Raw genomic sequence first — 18,966 nt, 5'->3', positions numbered from 1 at the left:
TATTTTAAATAATATACTGTATTTGTTTGCTCTCACTGATGAAAAACCCACATGAAATCACTGCTCTAGCCTCTGATTTAAAAGGTTGTGAAATATGTGACCCGTAGACGACCCAGCACAATAACAACATCACTGATTCAGTGATAAAACCCTCAGTTTGTTTTCACCTCAGGAAATAGATTTACAGTTTGCCAGGATGAGAAGCTGCAGGTCCTCTGTTGCCCTCTTGTGTAAATGTGGAGAATTGTTTTTGCAGGATATAGCATAGTTTTCACATTTTTCACTATTAGTGTGTATGGATAGTTAAGCCACATCTTATGTGAAACTAATTAGAGCAACATTAACTCTGTACTGATCACATGTTTATCTTCATGTTACATAGAAGTGTGGTGGCTTCGCTTGCTGCTGTCTATCTTGCAGTGGCCTTGATATTGTGTTGATGTATCAAACAATATGTCAGACATGGTCTTTGAATTTTGTGGCATAAACTGCTCATGTTCATAATGAATTGAAGTGTTTTGTCAGTACCAGAGTTGACCAGTAAGAGGAGTCTTGTTTCTGTCTCAGTATGTGACAAAGCCTGGGAGTCTTGCCACTTAAGGGATCACTGATAAATACAGTAGGAAGGAAGAGGAGAGGATTGTTCTGTGCTTTGGTCTTTTGGTCGGCCAATATGCAACAGGAGATACAGATAAACGTAATATGAAACTTACAGGAATGTCAGAGGTTAGACGGGGCTCTTCAGCTGGTAGGTTCAGGGTCTCAGGAACACTTGATCCTGATGCTGGAGGTTAAACTCAAGGTCTCTACTGAACAGGTTGTCCTGCCACACAAGAAATGTCTCAAAGGGTTCAAATATTTCAGTATGAAAACATTCATTATTTTGACCTAGACATGTTGGGTTAAATCAATATTTAATTTCAAATGATGGAAAGGTTGTATCACAATAACACAAGTAATATAACCAGCACTCACCTTCTCTTACAAATCCAAAGAGCTTAAAGCACATCATGTAGAGCTGCAACTAACGATTATTTTCACTGTTAATTAATCGGTAAATTATTTTCTCGATTAATTGATTAGTTGTTTGGTCTATAAAATGTCAGAAAGTATTGAAAAATGACACAAATCAGTGTTTCCCAAAGTCCAAGATGACGTCCTCAAATGTCTTGTTTAGTCCACAACTCAAAGATATTCAATTTACTATCATAGAGGAGTAAAGAAACCAGAAAATATCCACATATAAGAAGCTGGAATCGGAGAATTTTGGACTTTTTTCCCCTTAAAAAGTTACTCAAACCGATTAATCGATTATCAAAATAGTTGGTGATTAATTCAATAGTTGACAACTAATAGATTAATCGATTAATGGTTGCAGCTCTAATATAATTTAGAGCTGCAACCATTTAGAGACAGCAAATTTATTACAGGAAAAAAAGGCTATCTGCTACATTTTGATTCATCATTTATACTTATTTACTTGTGCTACTTGGTGCTAAATGGCTGCAAAGGGTGTGCAGCATACAAGAATGCACTGAATTAGTTGTTTATTTTTCTGTGTGTTTACATGTGTACATGGCTCAATCTACGTGCTGAAATGTCGAGGTGTTAATACAGCTTTATCGAGTCATGACCATTTGCATCTGATATAAAAAAACACACAAGTTAGAGGTATTTCTCACGAAAAAAGACCAGACAAGAAACACAACACAATTGGACACATTAAACTATGTGTGTTAACGTAAAGGGACACACAGAGCACATAAATGGTTGATATGTTTCTGCGGCAGTGCCTTCATTATACAATACAATGTGTAAACTAAAGAGTGGAGGGAACAGCATGTAAACAACAACAATATAGATGATAATAATAATAATAATAATAATAAGAGGGAGAACATTTATTAAAGCTACCCTGCTTCAAGGTTACAACCATTACAACCATTTTCCCAAGTATATATTGAAAATACAAACAAATATAAGCAAATAAAAAAACATATATGTAAGAGAAGTTATTTGAATTTATCATAATTAATATTATTATTTTTTCCCCAGTTTCTTTGTTCCTCTTTTGACCTGCCGAGCTTTGCATGGTGGACCCAGACCAAAGGTGCCTCCTCAGTGTGGTTGTTGCTCATTTACACTCACCAGCATCTCTGCATCACTCTCGTTTCCTCTTGTTTCACAACAGGACGCCAACACACACCTGTGGATGTTTGAGGCAACCAGGCTGCACAACGCAGAAGAAAAGAGAAGAAGAGAGTGGGATAGGAAGGCAGAGGAGAGATGAGAAGAGACAAGAAAAGTAGAAAAGGAAAAACAAAATAGAGATAACATGAATATCTTTGTGTATAGCGGAGAGTGAATCAATGTGCATGTGACTGTTTGTTTGTGTAGCCACAAAGGTTTTAGTTATAAGTAGGGCTGTCAAAGTCGTGAAGGAAGTTAAATAACGCTTAAAACTTGCGCTAAATTTTGGCGAGGAAAAACTGGTATGGCCATTTTCAAAGGGGTCCCTTGACCTCTGACCTCAAGATATGTGAATGAAAATGGGTTCTCTGGGTACCCACGAGTCTCCCCTTTACAGCCATGCCCACTTTATGATAATCACATGCAGTTTGGGGCAAGTCATAGTCAAGTCAGCACACTGACACATTGACAGCTGTTGTTGCCTGTTGGGTTGCAGTTTTCCATGTTATGATTTGAGCATATTTTTTATGCTAAATGTAGTACCTGTGAGGGTTTCTGGACAATATTTGTCATTGTTTTGAGTTGTTAATTGATTTCCAATAATAAATATATACATAAATTTGCATAAAGCAGCATATTTGCCCACTCCCATGTTGATAAGAGTTTTAAACACTTGACAAATCTCCCTTTAAGGTACATTTGAACCGATAAAAAATGTGTGATTAATTTGCGATTAACTATGGACAATCATGCGATTAACCGTGATTAAATATTTCAAACGATTGATAGCCCTAGTTATAAGACATTTTACAGTAGTTGTGCGGAGAAAAGTACAGTTCGAATGCTTATTTACAAAAAGACAGGAGATAAATAACTATCAGAGTCAGTATTATTATTCTTACAAGTACAAAATACACACAATGTGAATAAGTTTCCTTATACGAGGAATGAACGAATATATCCAGGAGCAAATAAAATGGAGAAGTATCCATATTACTACAGATAAAGCTGCTGTTATTAGTGGTATTCTGTAAGTATAAAAAGAGCAGGTTGATGTAACAGTGTTTGCTGCCAAATCAAGATACACATGAGGTACCATGTGAATCATAAATGTGTGTTGTGAAATGAAACATGATCCCCAAAAATGTGGTTTTTAGACCACCTTATTAAAGTAGAGCTAAAACAGCTATTGCATGTCATACAGCATGCTTTGCAGAGCTTCCAACCGTCACGTGTACAGATGTGCACTGCAGCAGGTCTCTCCCACACTAAGCAGTGGACATGAACTAGGATGAACAGCCAGGTAGATAAACATTCACGACCCGTCAGACAGGTGGAATTGAGATGGATATGCCTTCAAATGCTCGCAATAAACACAGTAATCAAGGCAGACATTTCACCAGCACTAAATGCCTAATACACAGCCAAAGTCTTAAAATAACAATTAGCGTAGAAATAGAAGAGGGGTGATTATAAATTCCATTCAGGAAAGGGGTCTTGGCTGTAAGCTGGGAGGTGGCGGGGAGATGTCGGGGAGTCATGCGGCTCTGAGATGGGGGGGCAGCAGTTTTTGCAATCAGCGTTAAATAGAGCAGTTTTGTGCCTGTGTGATTGTCAAGTGGGCCATTACTGGTTGATAAGAGCACTTTTTCCTTATGTCGCTCTGATTGGGCTGAGCATGCTGCTCCCTCTCGCATGCTGTCCCAATGCAATCAGGCCCCTCTTTCACCGCACTGCCATTTTCACTGCTGTGATTTCCACCCAATCCCCCATCGGCCCCCAGCCAACGCAGCTCCCACCCTCCCCTCCACCGCCGCCACGGCCGCCGCCCCCATCCCTCCTCCAGCACCCCGACCTCCCCCTTCAGATTCGATGAGTACCCATTTACAGCAAGGAGAAAAGGTCATGCCAAACTCGTTGTGTCAATTGTAAACCACCCCAATTCGGACTGATTTCAATGAAATAAATGAGTAGGTGCAGCCCCGGAGAAAGCAAAGGTCCATGTGGAAGTAGCAAATTAGGAGATTTTCTCAGAGGCTCGCCGGGGCCAAACGCTCACCGCTTCTCTCCCACATTCCTCGTTCTTCCTGTGTATCTTTTTAAATTGAACTTTTACAAAGAAAAACACACTTTGAATGTAGCAACGTGCTCAACAGTGACAATCTTGCAACCTGTAAGAATGAAAATGTGATGATGCGATGAACTGAAAAAGTCCTACAAATGTTTCTCATGTACAGAGAAAAAATTACTTATTGTCTCATAAAGAAAAACTATAGTGTAGAACTTTATGTGAGGTATAATTTAAACAAAAGACAAAGATCCTTATGTACAACATTATACTCAGGAACTTTACCATTAGCCCTAGAGACTTTGTTGTGTGAGCTATAGATTAAATGGAGAATGAGGTTTTGTTTTCCTGTCCTGTCTACGAGCACATAGGGGCTGCATTTTTAGTAAAATTACCTGCATTTATGTTGATTTCTTTTGGCTCTATGACTATGAAAAACTTGAGTTGTGCTTCAGGAAGGGAACCATTTTTTGTAGCAGATTTTTATTTGCTAAGCTTGGGAGAGAAGGTAGAATATTTTGTTTAAGACTGTCAATCAATTCAAATATTTAATCGCGATTAATCGTACGATTGTCCATATTAATCACAAATTAATCACACATTTTTTTAACTGTTCAAAATGTACCTTAAAGGGAGATTTGCCAAGTATTTAATACTCTTATCAACATGGGAGTGGACAAATATGCTTTCTTTATGCAAACGTATTTATATATTTATTATTGGAAATCAATTAACAACACAAAACAATCACAAATATTGTCTAGAAACCCTCACAGGTACTGCATTTAGCATAAAAAAAATGCTCAAATCGTAACATGGCAAACTGCAGCCCAGCAGACAACAACAGCTGTCAGTGTGTCAGTGTGCTGACTTGACTATGACTTGCCCCAAACTGCATGTGATTATCATAAAGAAACATTACTGGGCTCTACTTCTTCATTTTATTGTCTGTCATGCTCTTAACTGATTATTTCTTTTAAATATATATTTACTTTCCTCCTGACCTTTTTAAAACCCAAATGTAGAAAACTATCTACGTGATAGCCTTTCTCTTCTCTTTGCCAAAATCAGGACTTGCATATTTGATGTGGGTGACGAAATACAGAAATTACCATATTATGCCAAATAAGGAAATATTACACGTTTTAAATTATATATGGGTCTGCGAGAGACCTTCACAGACAAATAAATGTAAAGTGTAGTATAGTATAGTTTGTTTTATTCTGATTGAATTGTTCTAGTTATGTTTTGAATGTTTCATTTTCTTCTGATTTGATCGAGGTGAGTATGGTGAACACTGGGCCGGAAAGTTGGAATATTCATGTTTAACATTAAGTTTATTGATAAAATTTAAGAAAAGGGGGTAAGACTTGACAAGTATTCACTTATTCCTACTCATTTTCAGACATGAAATACTCTATAATTAATTTGTTTATTGAGAGTTTGCTGTATATGTTTCCTGGGTATTCTTGTTTGGTTTTCATACTTCTATTTTTATTTCTTTACAAGTTTGAAATAAAAATCTAATCTAGAATCTAGTACTTTTTTTGTATTTATTTTTATTTTTAGTATTTATTTCTAGATTTTACTTGTGTTTGGGGTCCCCAGAGAGGTCTAAAGTTTCTTTTTCTGTAGCGAGATTCTATATACATAATGTTTAATAGCAATTCTCATAAAATTAGGGAAAGTCATTAAGTATTAAACTGATAAAACAATAATGTTTTTGAGACGTTAAGGGTCTTCTAAGACCACAAAATGAACATTAGGGTATTAACATATCATTCTTATATTCACTATCTCTCTAGGAAGACTTAATGATGGAAAAAAATACTGATAAAATTCACCGTTAAAGCAGCTTTTGTTAAATGTACCACAATGCAACACTATAAGTTCTTAGTTGCATAATTCTCCAAAGCTGTGTACGCATATTCTAACCAATTGCCATCATCCTGCATGCCATCATAATCACTGACCTACTTCCTACCTCTCATACCGATTGATGGAGTATTTATAGATCAGACTGAACAGACCGCAGCAGCCACAAGCAGCAGAGCAGTAGAACAAGTTTTGTTGACAGATTAGGCCTTTTGTTTTTGTCTGGTCCACATCACGCAAAACATTTAGGAAGTGAGCCGTGCAGCGTGGAAAATGAAAACATGCAACTGTTGCACACCCAGATGTTCATCTTTCCCAACATCTGTGGTCATATCAGGTATTCCACTGATGGTGCGTGGGAGCGATAAAGACTTTCATGTCTGAGAAAGGATTAGTCTTCTCATCATAAGATGCTCTACAAGGTATTTGATTTGATATTTCATAGTAACACTGTCTTGCTGGTGTTACACCTCTCCTCTCACCTTTGACCTCTCCAACTGAACTCAACTCAGAGGCCAAAATAAAGCCGTTTTTTCAGGACTTTTTCTACAGTAACACGGATTGAGGTAGGACGGGTTGCCTCCCAGGCTGCCTCAGTGAACTGTCTGCTCTGCAATGTTTGAGATGTGTTATCTGATAAAGAGCATTCATGTCCACCAGGTGGAACAGGACACATCTCGATGGAGGCACGCTAACTCCTTTATCCCTCTGCGATGGTGCGATACGAACGTAGACTCATGCCGGTGCAGGTCGGACTGTTATGAGACAGAAAATGGCCTTTTTGCCGTTTGTGTGTGTGTGGCGGGTGGGATGGAGGGGTGTGTGTGTGTGTGTGTGGGAGGGGTGACGACGGGTGGGATTGCGTGAGCGACTGGGTTGAGTGAAAAAAGATAAAAAGAGTAAGCAACTGGGTGTTTTCTTTCAAGTAACCCAGAGAGTTTGTTTATGACACTCCTGTCCTCTTAATTCCTGTAAAGTATCTGTATTACCTCTTAAAAAGAACGCATAGTGTCTCCCGTCTCTGCCTGGATGGAGATTAACAGTTGACATGATTTGCATACAGGCTTAAAGCAGGTGGGCGGCCTGATTTTCAATCTTATGATGATGCAAAATCACTCAGAGGGCCAAAGAGCAGTAGTGGAAAGTACTTACTGTAAGTACATTTACTCAAGTACACTTAACCCTTAGTTGACATTGGCTTTACTTCCTCGTTGTCTGGGTTCCCACAGACCACACTGCCGTATGTGTTAAATGATAATAACTGCAATATCAAACAATATTTTACCTTAAAATTGCAATCCTTAAGATTTTAGTCCAGGGTGTACCCTGCCTTCGCCCAATGTCGGCTGGGATCGGCTCCAGCCCCCCCGCGACCCCTAACGGGATAAGCGGTTGCAGATGGATGGATGGAAGATTTTAGTCCTGGTTGATTTATTTGAGAGAAAACAGTGGAGTTGTTCTTAGATTTTAGCAGTCTGGAGTCTTTTTGTTGACACACGAAAAATTATATTTCTATGTACATGAGCTTCAAGTTTTCAGACTTGTGTGTATAGTTCCCTTTTTTGTGTGTATACAATGGAGAAAAACTAAGTTTTTTCCAGGAATGTCACCACAGACACCCAGTTTTAATACTGCAAATATATAAATATCGCAATACTTTCATCAGTGGGCCACAGGCTCAATCACCATTGTGTCATGTCTTTAGTTAGATGGTGACTTAACAGACATTTATTTAAATGAAAATCTTCGAGATTGCTACTTTAAAACCAAATATGTAGAAAAGCATTGAAGTGGCAACCCTTCACTTTGCCACAAACTGGGCTTGGACATTTGATAGGAAAAGCAGAAATAAAACATATTTCTGCAACTTAAAATTATGTTGATCTTTTTTCAGATTTTACTATAATATTTGCCTTTTTTCCAGTGAATTATGGAATAATTTTCTCTCTTTTGGCCTTGTTAAATTATCCATATAAAGCAAGGAAAAAAGACGAGGGGTTGCAAGTAGACATTGATTCGTTTTAAGGGGTCACGGGCCAATTAGATTGGGAACTATACTGCCCTAACAGGTTAATGGACTCAAACTGTAAATTAAATATATAATATTTTAGTAGCCTAGAGGTACTCTAAGTTCTACTGAGTGAAGTCAGTGAGAGCAAACTGGCAGACTTACAGGTAAAGTGTGGTCAGCCTTCAATAAACAGATCACATGTTGCTCAAAGATACATTATAATGTACATGGGCTAATAGTGGAAGAAGTACTCCGATATATACCTACAGTAATTACAAGTACAAGACCTGCATTCAAAAATGTACTTAAATAAAAATACAGAAGTTTTATCATGCACGCATAAGTAAAAGTACTTGTTATGCAAAATGCTCATTTCAGAGTTTTACATATTCTATATTACTGAATCATCATGGTTGATCTATTAGTGAGTAAAGAACATGTTGTACCAGTTGTGGTGGAGCTAATTTGAAGATTTTAAGTATTCTATGCAATCTACTGTTGTGTAGTTAAATCTCTAAAAAAAAGCATCATATTTTATTAGATAATCACGTTTTGTAGCCATGTCAGATGTGAATAGTCTAGGCCAAGTGAGTAAAGCTGTCAGATATGTTGCATCAGGGCTGGCTTAGGGGTTAGGCCGTATAGGCGGTCGCCTATAGGGCGCCACCTTCTGGGAGGCGCTGGTCACCCTCTAAAAAAAAAAAAAAATCTTAATTTTTGTCTTAAAACCATTGTGATGTCTGATGTTTGTTGCGGTTTACGGGGCTAGGGTTAGGGTTCTGGGTGGGTTGAACCCTATACCCTATTCTTAGAGCAGGGTGCTGGGGGGCTCCAAATCCAAATTTCGCCAAGGGCACCAAAAGGGCTGAAGCCGGCCCTGTGTTGCATGTCTTCTATGTAATGCTTGTTGTCATAGGCCAGTAATGGGTGTGTTGGAAATGTCTGCTGTCTTTTTCAACTTTTGATATTTCTTTTTTGCCTTTTGCCAGGCCACCATTGTAAATAAGAATTAGTTCTTAAGTACTTGCCTGGTTAAATAAAATAAATAAAAGAAAATAGTGCAGTAAAAAGTGGTGTACAACCCTCAAAAGGTAGTAGAAGTATAAAGTATAGCCTATAATTAAAATACTTAAGTATAGAGTACAAAGAGGGGCAACCTCAAAATTATAGTTGCACAGTACTTGAGTAACTTTCACAACTGATCATTATATTTGCAACAGTCATTTTAGGAGTTACCAGAAAGCAAATTGAAAGTCCAATCAAAATACATCTTAAAATATCTGTGATAGATTTTGTATTCCCCCCCCCCCCCCCTTTCAAAGCTCATATAAAACCACATAATAAGTTTATATCCAAAGGGAGGCGCGGCCACAGAGGACAGGAACATTATGAATTATGATCCGCCCTCTGGAACAGCTCAGGGTTTCAGAGACTGACACACACAACAGAGGAATCCTGGAGGAGAAAGAAAGAATAACAGCACTTTTACTTTGACACTGGGAAGCTGCTTGTTCTCCTTCTTGCACACACTGCTGGACGCAGACATGCGCTGGAAAAGTGAAGTCAAAGTAGAGTGTTGCGTCGTTAACGAGAGAGAAAACGGATCTGTGCTGTCCAACGATGATGATGAGGTGAGTAATGGATAATTAAATATTTCTTATACCAGCAAGTTGAGGCGTGAGTCAGTATAGTCGCGGAGATTAAATATTAGTCGAAATTGCGTTGCCAATTAAATCAAAGTGGGCTTCAGTGTGTCATTAAAGCCGGCCCTCCACGTGGCTGACAGCTCAGTATTTTCACAATTTGAAGAAATGTGGAAGAAAATTAGCCCTCCCTGAATTGAATTTCTGCAATTAAAAACTCAAGTAGTTAATGAGACCTCTTCACCTTTTGGCTGCCCCGGGTGTAGACGTTTGTGGCCTTTTTTTTAATTGCTGTTATTAAAAAAATCAATCCCCTTTTCCCCTGGAGACCTCGCGCTGTTTTTGTTTTTGATTGACACGTGGAATTGGCGCGTCGAGGTGCAACATCTCAAGAACATAATGCGCACAGGAGAAGGATTAGCTCAAGTGTTGTCTGTTTATGTGCGTAAATGGCTATCCTTCTCTTTTTAAATGTCATTTCGGAGGGTAATCGCTTGCATGGGTTGTCATGGTGAAAAGTGAAAGGGTATGATATTTATGGGATGGAGATGAAGCAGAGGGCATTTAAGGCAGCTGCTGCAGAGTGACCGAGATGCGTCCTCGTCCTGCAGCCAAGGAGCGTCAAGACATGTGTGAAGACTGTATAGGAGACGGGGAGCTGCTAGGCCAATGCACTGAGGACAGGAGGGACATTATGGTAGGAATAAGTGACCTGTTGCAGATCAAACTGGATTCGGTGAACGAGAGGACATATTTTGATGGATAAAGTTTTAAATATTTGTGACCATGGATATAAAAATTAGAACACTTTGTGGGCAAATGTGACAATTTTTTTTTTCCAGAATCAGAATCAGAATCGTGTTTATTACCAGGTGTAAGAGAAGTATACACTAGGAATTTGCCTTTGGTGTTGTTGGTGCAAGTTAAACAGTATAATTACAAAAGAATAGATAAAAATGTTAGAAAAAAAATAAGAATAAAAAAATTGAAATTCTACCAATATACAATATACAAAATAAGCTATAAACAAAAATAAACATGATATAAACAGATCAGGTACCAGAGGGATTTTATTCTGCCTGTATGTCTGTAAAGCACTTTGGTCAGCTCATGTTGTTTTAAATGTGCTATAGATATAAATTTGACTTGACTTGACTTGACTTTTATATAATTTAGATAACGAATGAGTTTCCCGTTGAGTTTGCTTTTAAAATTCTGTTAGTGATAATTGCTGCAAATATTATTCTGCAAACGGTCATGTTCTAAAATATTGACACAAAAATTCAGTTGAGCTGGAAAAACTAGAATCAAAAAGTCATATTTTACAGTTTTTATTTGACCCTAAACGGATGCAGCAGAGTTCAAACATGTGATGTGTGCTGTAGGCAACATGTGGAGGTAAACAGAGTGGTGGGTTGGCTGCTGTGCGTCATTATTCTAACCTGCAGGTCTGGTGTCTCCTTCAGGGCGCTTCGGTGGAGGTTCTGGATGAAGACGCGTCGACGCTGCAGGCGATGGCATCAGCGCCTCTGTTAGGCACAGCTGTGTGTGCGAGCTGCAACGACCAAATTGTGGATAAATATTTATTAAAGGTAAACACTTTTTTTTTTTTTTGCAAGTTTTTCCACTTTAATTTTGGATTATGTTTTTTTTTTCTTCTCGTTTGGATTTTTGTGGTTTTTAAAAGCTACACTTTAAACGATTGCTGTTAATTTACAACAGGATTTCAACAGTATTAACCTGTTATTGCTAAAAAAAACAGTGCTTTACTGTTAATACAAAAAAAAACCTGTTAACTAATGCATTCTTAAAAAGCAGCACTTTACTGCTGATCAACTGTCTAAAGTATCATCAGTAACAGTTTCATGCAGTATTTTTTTAATTCTGGGACCTGATCTGCACATGTGAGGCTTGTACATTGTACATGATTGTAAAATCAGTGAATTAGCTCTGTTCTTCACTCACATGTTGTTATGGTTTGCATTCTGTGCTTGTAGCCAGCTATAGACAGACATTTTTTGGAAAAGTGTCAACAAGTCTATTATAGCCTTTTTCCTAACAAGTGCCTTTAATTGTATTTAGTGTGACTATTCCTATGTCTGTAACCTGCTAAGTCTATTCATCTATAGGCAAAAAAATAATGTTTATTAAAATGTATGTAAAAAATACAACCTAAATAGTGCATTAAAACAAATCAGTAAGATAATGTAAAAGAAAGGTGAAAAACAGCTATATAATGTATTTTTAAAGAGTAAATTAACTGTAAAATACTGTGAAATTAATAAAAGTTCAAACTGTATTTTTCATTAACAGTACAAAGCTGTAAATGTCAGCGACAGTATAATAATGTTAATTTTACAGTAACATAAAGGCAACCCTGCTGCCAGTTCTTTACTGTTATTCATCATGCGTCTATATACATTAACAACAACGAGGCCTACCTTGATTGACTTCTGCTAATTTTAATGTCTCTGTGCTTTAGGTGAACGACTTGTGCTGGCATGTGCGCTGTCTCTCCTGCAGCGTGTGCCAAACTTCACTTGGCAGCCACACGAGCTGCTACATCAAAGAAAAGGAGGTTTTCTGTAAACTGGATTACTTTAGGTATGTACGTCGAGTTTTTTTTATTAGTGCTGCTATATCAAAGCGAAATTATCCAATGAATCACTCGATAATTAGGCTCCATATTATTATTGCAAATTGAGGAATAATTACAATAATAACGATAATAATAATAATAGTGGCAGGACTTGACGGTTCACCCTGCTTTGGCTGCATATTTATTTAACTTTCACTTTTCAAAATTCAGTCGTTCCAAACTAAAACTTGTTGCACTTAAACTCTCCATCATCACATATAAAAGATAGATGGAGACACCGTTGGAAGAATGTAATTAGGTTTTTTATAACACCCCAAATTACAAACAAATACTTGTCTGTAGCACAACCATGCTGGAGAAGATGTGGGGCCATAAATGTAGATCACTCACATATATTTTGACTTTGCCCTGAAGTTGCACAGTTTTGGGGAAATGTTCATAAGGTTATTTGCAAAATGCTGGGCTATGATATACCCAAGTCATGTATAGTACTATATTTCGGTAATATGACTGTAAATACTGTGTTAAGAGAAGACAGATACCTGCTGAAAGTGGCCTGTAAGAAGGCCATTACGAAGAGATGGTGTAAGGCAGAACCACCTACAAAAGATGAATGGCTGAAAATTGTGAATGAAATATATGATATGGAACTGTTAACCCATAGGATACGAACACAAGAGGAGCAATGTCGAGAGAAGTGGGAGAAATGGACAATGTTTACATGTCAACGACATGATGAGGAAATGAACCATTGAATATGTCATAGCAATAAGAAAACTTTGTAGAGACAGGGCAATCTATATCCTTTCATGTTTTATTGTATGTTGTCTTTCTGTTATGGAAAAGCAATGCAAATAAAGTATATATATATATAAAAAAAAAGATAGATGGCGAAGATCTTAGTAATATTGTGTGACTTCTATACAAGGAGGAGACTAAAGAGTCATTTTTATTATAACTATTTGATTCATTTAATTTAACAGGGCCTACTTTATCTCAAGATTTCACAAAGGCAGCTGTTTTCCTGCAGTGGTTCAGGCTAAATTCTGATGGATAACACTAGATTACTTCATTCTTGGCCCTAAAAAGAGTTAAAAATGCCATCAGCCTTTAAAATGCCGAAAAGACACAACTCTTCAGTGTTGAAGCCTTTAAACATACAGCTCCTGTATGCGGGTGTCTAATTGGCTCACCTTGACTTCACCTGCAGAAGATTCGGCACCTGGTGTGCCTGCTGCGGCCGGAACATCCACTCCACAGACTGGGTCCGCCGGGCGAAGGGCAACGTCTACCACCTGGCCTGCTTCGCCTGCTTCTCCTGTAAGAGGCAGCTGTCCACCGGGGAGGAGTTCGCTCTGGTGGAGGAGAAGGTGCTCTGCAGAGTCCACTATGACTGCATGCTGGACAACCTGAAGCGGGCTGTGGAGAAGGGTGAGCCGGGGAGGAGACTCGGTCCTTATGCTACTGTTTTTACTTTAGCACTTCATAGAGGCCGGAACAGTGACTTTGATTACCTCCAAGACTTTCCTACGGATTTGTTACATTTGGCCTTAAAACGACACAATATTTACCTTATTGACTTAAAAAAAAAAAGAATAAAATTTCCCTTGTCTTAAAAAAAAAAATGAATATTTCCCTTATTGTCAAAAGACAAAATATTCCCTTATTGTAACCCCCCCCCCCCCAAATATATCCCTTAAAGTAAAAAAAAAAAAAGACAAAATATTTCCCTTATTGTCAAAAAAAGACAGAAATATTTCCCTTATTGTCAAAAAAAGACAAAATATTCCCTTTTTGTAAAAACAAATAAAATACAAAATATATCCCTTATTGTCAAAAAGACAAAATATTTCCATTATTGTCAAAAAAAGACTCTAATTTTGTCTTATATATATATGTTTATACACACAATTTTCCCTAATTGTAAAAAAAATAAAATACAAAATATATCCCTTATTGTCAAAAAAAGACAAAATATTTCCCTTATTGTCAAAAAAGACAAAATATTTCCCTTATATAAAAAAAGACAAAATATTTCCATTGTCAAAAAAGACACACATTTTCTCTTATGTATATCTATATACACAAAATATTTCCCTTATTGTAAAAAAAGACAAAATCTTTCCCCCCTTATTGTAAAGAAAGACAAACTATTCCCTTATCTTAAAAAAAGACAAAAAATATTCTCCTTATTGTAAAAAAAAGACAAATCCCCCCCCCCTTATTGTAAAAAATAGACAAAATATTTCCCTTATTGTAAAAAAAAGACAAAATATTTCACTTATTGTCAGAAAAAAAAAAAAATACTTGTCACAAAAGTCAGATTTTTAAACTTAATCACTAATTCCTGTCACTTCAAGCTACTGAAAGAGAAGTTCAATATGCTGATTTATTGATATTAGACGGTTAGGTCTATATGGAAATTACTAAATTGAATTTACAACAATATCATGTCCCAAAAATCTCATTTAAATTAAGGTGAACTTAAAGGCTTGGTTTAAATATGGTTATTTTATGCTGCTCTTTTTATTTAACAGGTTTAAAATACTGCATTTCAAAGTAATATATGGTGTAATATATGTGCTGAATATTCCAAGATGTTTTACTATGATAATCTGCTCTTGTTGCAGGAAACAGTGTTAACATGGAGGGAGCTGTGCCCACAGAACAAGAGATTAACCAACCAAAACCCTCCAAGAGAGCACGGACCAGCTTCACCGCCGACCAGCTGCAGGTTAATAACCTCCATCTTCACATATATAACAGACACTTAGATAAATAGATAAATAATATATAATACAATTCTGTTGGGAAAACACTGAATTCTTTCATTTTTTCGGCCTAAATAACTGAGCCTAAAAACGTTGGCCTCATCCTGTGTGTTATGTTAATATAATTACAAATGTGTGTAATAAAAATTTAGCATACAAGGTAAAACTAAAAATAGGTGTCAATGATTAAGTTGGATAAATGTATACAGCATTGATTGTAATAAAACTGCAGGCAGAATGCCACAAACAAGGATACTAGATTTTAACTCATACTTTTGTACATTTTTTGTTGCTTGATAATAATTATAATAATTCTCCTTCTTATTATTATTATGCTGCATTATTCAGGGAACTATAATTTAATGTCCAAAATTACCATAAAATGGTTATATTTTTCTGTTACTTAAATTACGTAAGTATGTTTTTTATTCACATTTATCTGTATTAATGAATTCCTATTTGACAGTCTTTATTAAACATGATTTGTTAACAGCAGGGCTTTTGATACAGACAAACAACAACAACAACAATAACAACAACAACAACAACAAAGTAAACCTGTGTGTTATTTAACTGATTCTGAAACTGACATTTTACCTGTGAACGTGCAGGTGATGCAGGGCCAGTTTGCTCAGGACAACAATCCAGACGCCCAGACGCTGCAGAAGCTGGCGGAGCAGACGGGCCTCAGTCGACGAGTCATACAGGTCAGTGAAAGAGCGGTGCATGAAGGGAAAATGGATGATGGAATATACAGTATGATCCTACTACTTAGAGAGAAGCAAGAGTTAAAACTTGACCACTATCTGCTGGTAAAACATGTACAAAACCAAAAAGAAAAACATAAATTCTATATGCTTTTAAACAATACCTGTTTGTGTAAAATTATACTGAGTAGCAGGATAAAGTCTATAGTTTATCCTGATTAAAGGCTTTTCCCCTCATCTCCAAGGCTTAACTTAAATGTTTTATATGTGAATAGCCAACTTAGTCTTCATCCATACTATTGTTTGTATATGTATTTATGATATTGATGTATTATTGTGCATTTAAATGGTGTAGCTGGTTGATGGTAAAGCTAGTTTTAAATACTTATATTCTGCTACAGTTTAATCCACAACAGTGCATTGTATTTCATAAGATGATATGTAAAAAAGTGCAAGATATTAATCAACAAAGTATCCAGATAATAGTTGAAAAGTAACTTATAGAGTTAATTTACAACTAGTTACTGGATACTTTGTTGATTAATATTTTACATTTTAAAAACATATGATTGTCTTATGAAATACAATAAACGGTTGTGGATCAAACTGCATTATAATGGGAGTACAAAGTACTATATTTTGCTCTGCGATATAGTGGAGTAGAAGTACAATGTAGCATAAAATGGAAATCGTCAAGTAAAGTACAAATACCACAAAATTAAACTGAAGTACAGTAATTGAGCAAATGTAAAAAAAGGTGTACAAACATGTATGTGAGAACCAGAACACATTATTTTTGTATTTTATTATTTTTACATGAAAAAACTTTGCTGAAACCAACAAAGGTGTGTTCAATGTGTAGGATATAACTCAAACAATATAATAATATAATTAACAGCAAACTATGCAAAGTTGTGGTTCCAGTCACACAGCTTTACATTAATGGCTGAGTCTTTAAACACTGCTAACACTGGTTTGATAGTGACACTGGTTTTACTCACCCGAGGGCAGAAGTGACTCCTCGACAGTCACTTCATGAGATTTCTTGGCAGAGAGATAAAAGCTTGTACAAGTTAACATAATTACACACAATATTCATCTTTGTGTTTTGTGACAATGGCTGCTTCTTTCATGGCTCGTTGTTATCAAATGCAGCCCTACAAAAGGTGTTTGTCCTGTTAACTAACAGGTCTGGTTCCAGAACTGCAGAGCTCGCCACAAGAAGCACGTGAGCCCCAACCACAGCTCCAGCACCCCCATGACCTCGCTGCAGCCCAACCGCCTCTCCCAGCCCACCCCGACCCCCGAGGAGCTGCAGTACACGGCGTACGGAGGCCCGGAGGGATCAATGCTCTCTGCACTACACTCCTTCATAGACAGTGAGCAACGGCCGTTTCATGATGTTAAGACTGTTTACTGTCATTCACTGCTTTACATGTCAAAGTCCTATTTTAACATTTTAAATATTATAACTTTATAGTTAAATAGAAGTTTATCTTAATTATTTTGACTAATAGGCATTATGAAAGGTTGCCCCATATAAATAGAACTGTTTTATTATTTAATTTAATTTTTTTAAATTTAATTTTTAACTGTTTTCTATCTATGGGTTGCTCATTATCTCCTTCTTTATTTACGTTAGTGATTAAATCTTTGGCTCTGAAAATTTCACAGAAATAACAAGTGAATGGCATAAATGTAGCCAAAGAAACAGATGAGATTAGCTCATTTGCTGATGATTTGATGTTATATTTAAACAATATTTGAGCATCATTTAAAAAATCTATTCCAAAGGAAGAGGGATTTTTCTAAAACATCAGGTTATAAGATGAACATCGAAAAAGACTTTAAGAGTTTTCAAATGAGTCAAAGACAAGATTTTTAAGTTGCTATATAAGTTCAGAAAAAAAATACAAAGCTACCTGTATTTATTTGATTAATTCACTTAAAATAGCACTAATAAATATTACTTAATAAACTTAATTGGAAGGACAAATATTTAAAATGATATGGTTACCACATACTTTACTTTGTCCATTAGGTCACAATGGCCATTACTGCTCTTCTTGTAATTATTCCCAAAAAATATAATAATAATATAATATATAATTTGTCACTTTCTGTATTTTTATGGAAAGTCCTACAAGTCACCAGGAGTTTTAAGAGGAAATATAAAAGCTTTCACAAAGTGGTCACAACAACTGCTGTTTGTCCGGTACTAGAAAAATAAATTTTTCTAAATTTATTTTTGTGAAAATATAGATGATTTTAATAAGCCAACATTCAAATAATCAGGATTTTTATATTGCTGTGAATCACCTATAACAACATTTATCAAACAAATTAGGTAAGACAAAAGAAGCTTAATAGATAATACTGAAGCTTTTACCAATAATGTCTTAGTAAAAATTCTATAAAGAGATTTTTAGATATTTTAATATAATTGATGGAAACTGTACTGACTCCGGTGCTCTCTGTGTGCCTGCAGTACACTCCCCTCCATCCATGTTTCAACCGCTGCTGCCAGCCCACGCCATGACCTCCCTGCCTGTGTCCCACGCCTGAGCTGCTCACAAACACACACCTACACACACACACACACACACACACAATCTCACAAACACACACGGACACAGCAGCCTGAGCCACCAGCGGTCGTCCGTCATTAGCTGCCGCAGTATTCAGATCTCCATGGTAAATATAATTTCATTTTAAATGAACCATAAAACTTTTCCTTTTCTTGAACTGCCAGTAATTCATTACATGTTGACATTACACTGTTGAGCATATTATTATGGATGACAATAATTTGTACTGTATAATGTGGAAATGGAAAGCTTTCAGTGTACCTCATTGGATTGTGACATATGATGACATTATAGATTTATATTTGTTTGTGTAGTTGGTGACACAGTTTGACCGTGCTACTCTATAAGTGAAAGCCACCAGACCCCCAAATGTCAAATCATTATGAAGGTGAACTTGAAATTGTTTGTATAGCAGTGTTTGGATATTGCAATTTAATTTATTTCTTGTATGTGAAGTCTGTTTTGAAAATAAATGTCTAATTTCACAAACCCGGGATGAATGACCTTTCACCTG

The 18,966-nt window shown here is 36.5% G+C and overlaps 2 protein-coding genes across 6 annotated transcripts in view; one reads left to right on the top strand and one right to left on the bottom strand.

Annotated features, from left to right (window-relative positions):
- erich3 (glutamate-rich 3) overlaps positions 1–17,161 on the bottom strand; it is a 36,305-nt gene extending 19,144 nt beyond the window's left edge. For both annotated transcript variants that reach the window (XM_074635577.1, XM_074635578.1), the window contains exons 1-5: positions 15,755–17,161; positions 13,580–13,805; positions 11,230–11,342; positions 2,149–2,230; positions 714–823 (exon numbers count right to left, since the gene is read on the bottom strand). The gene's annotated coding sequence lies outside the window, so the exon portion shown is untranslated. The remainder of the gene's footprint in view (positions 1–713; positions 824–2,148; positions 2,231–11,229; positions 11,343–13,579; positions 13,806–15,754) is intronic.
- Positions 9,494–18,832, top strand: LOC141767887 (LIM/homeobox protein Lhx8). 4 transcript variants are annotated; one of them, XM_074635598.1, is made up of 8 exons: positions 9,494–9,775; positions 11,254–11,379; positions 12,270–12,391; positions 13,597–13,817; positions 15,017–15,120; positions 15,769–15,864; positions 17,054–17,243; positions 18,353–18,832. In XM_074635598.1, exons 1-8 carry the CDS (start codon positions 9,689–9,691, stop codon positions 18,427–18,429), a joined length of 1,023 nt encoding a protein of 340 aa, XP_074491699.1. In that variant the 5' UTR covers positions 9,494–9,688; the 3' UTR covers positions 18,430–18,832. The 4 variants fall into 4 exon arrangements, with proteins under 4 accessions (XP_074491699.1, XP_074491698.1, XP_074491697.1 ...); XM_074635597.1 differs by lacking the exon at positions 9,494–9,775 and adding an exon at positions 9,998–10,484 and having other exon boundaries at positions 17,066–17,243; XM_074635596.1 differs by lacking the exon at positions 9,494–9,775 and adding an exon at positions 10,004–10,484 and having other exon boundaries at positions 13,600–13,817.
- Positions 18,833–18,966: the final 134 nt, after the last annotated feature.

Source organism: Sebastes fasciatus, chromosome 5 (genome assembly GCF_043250625.1).
Source record: "Sebastes fasciatus isolate fSebFas1 chromosome 5, fSebFas1.pri, whole genome shotgun sequence".
In the NCBI taxonomy this organism is placed as follows: Eukaryota; Metazoa; Chordata; class Actinopteri; order Perciformes; family Sebastidae; genus Sebastes; species Sebastes fasciatus.
The sequence above is the reverse complement of the archived record's forward strand: the minus strand, read 5'-3'. Positions and strand labels throughout refer to the sequence as shown.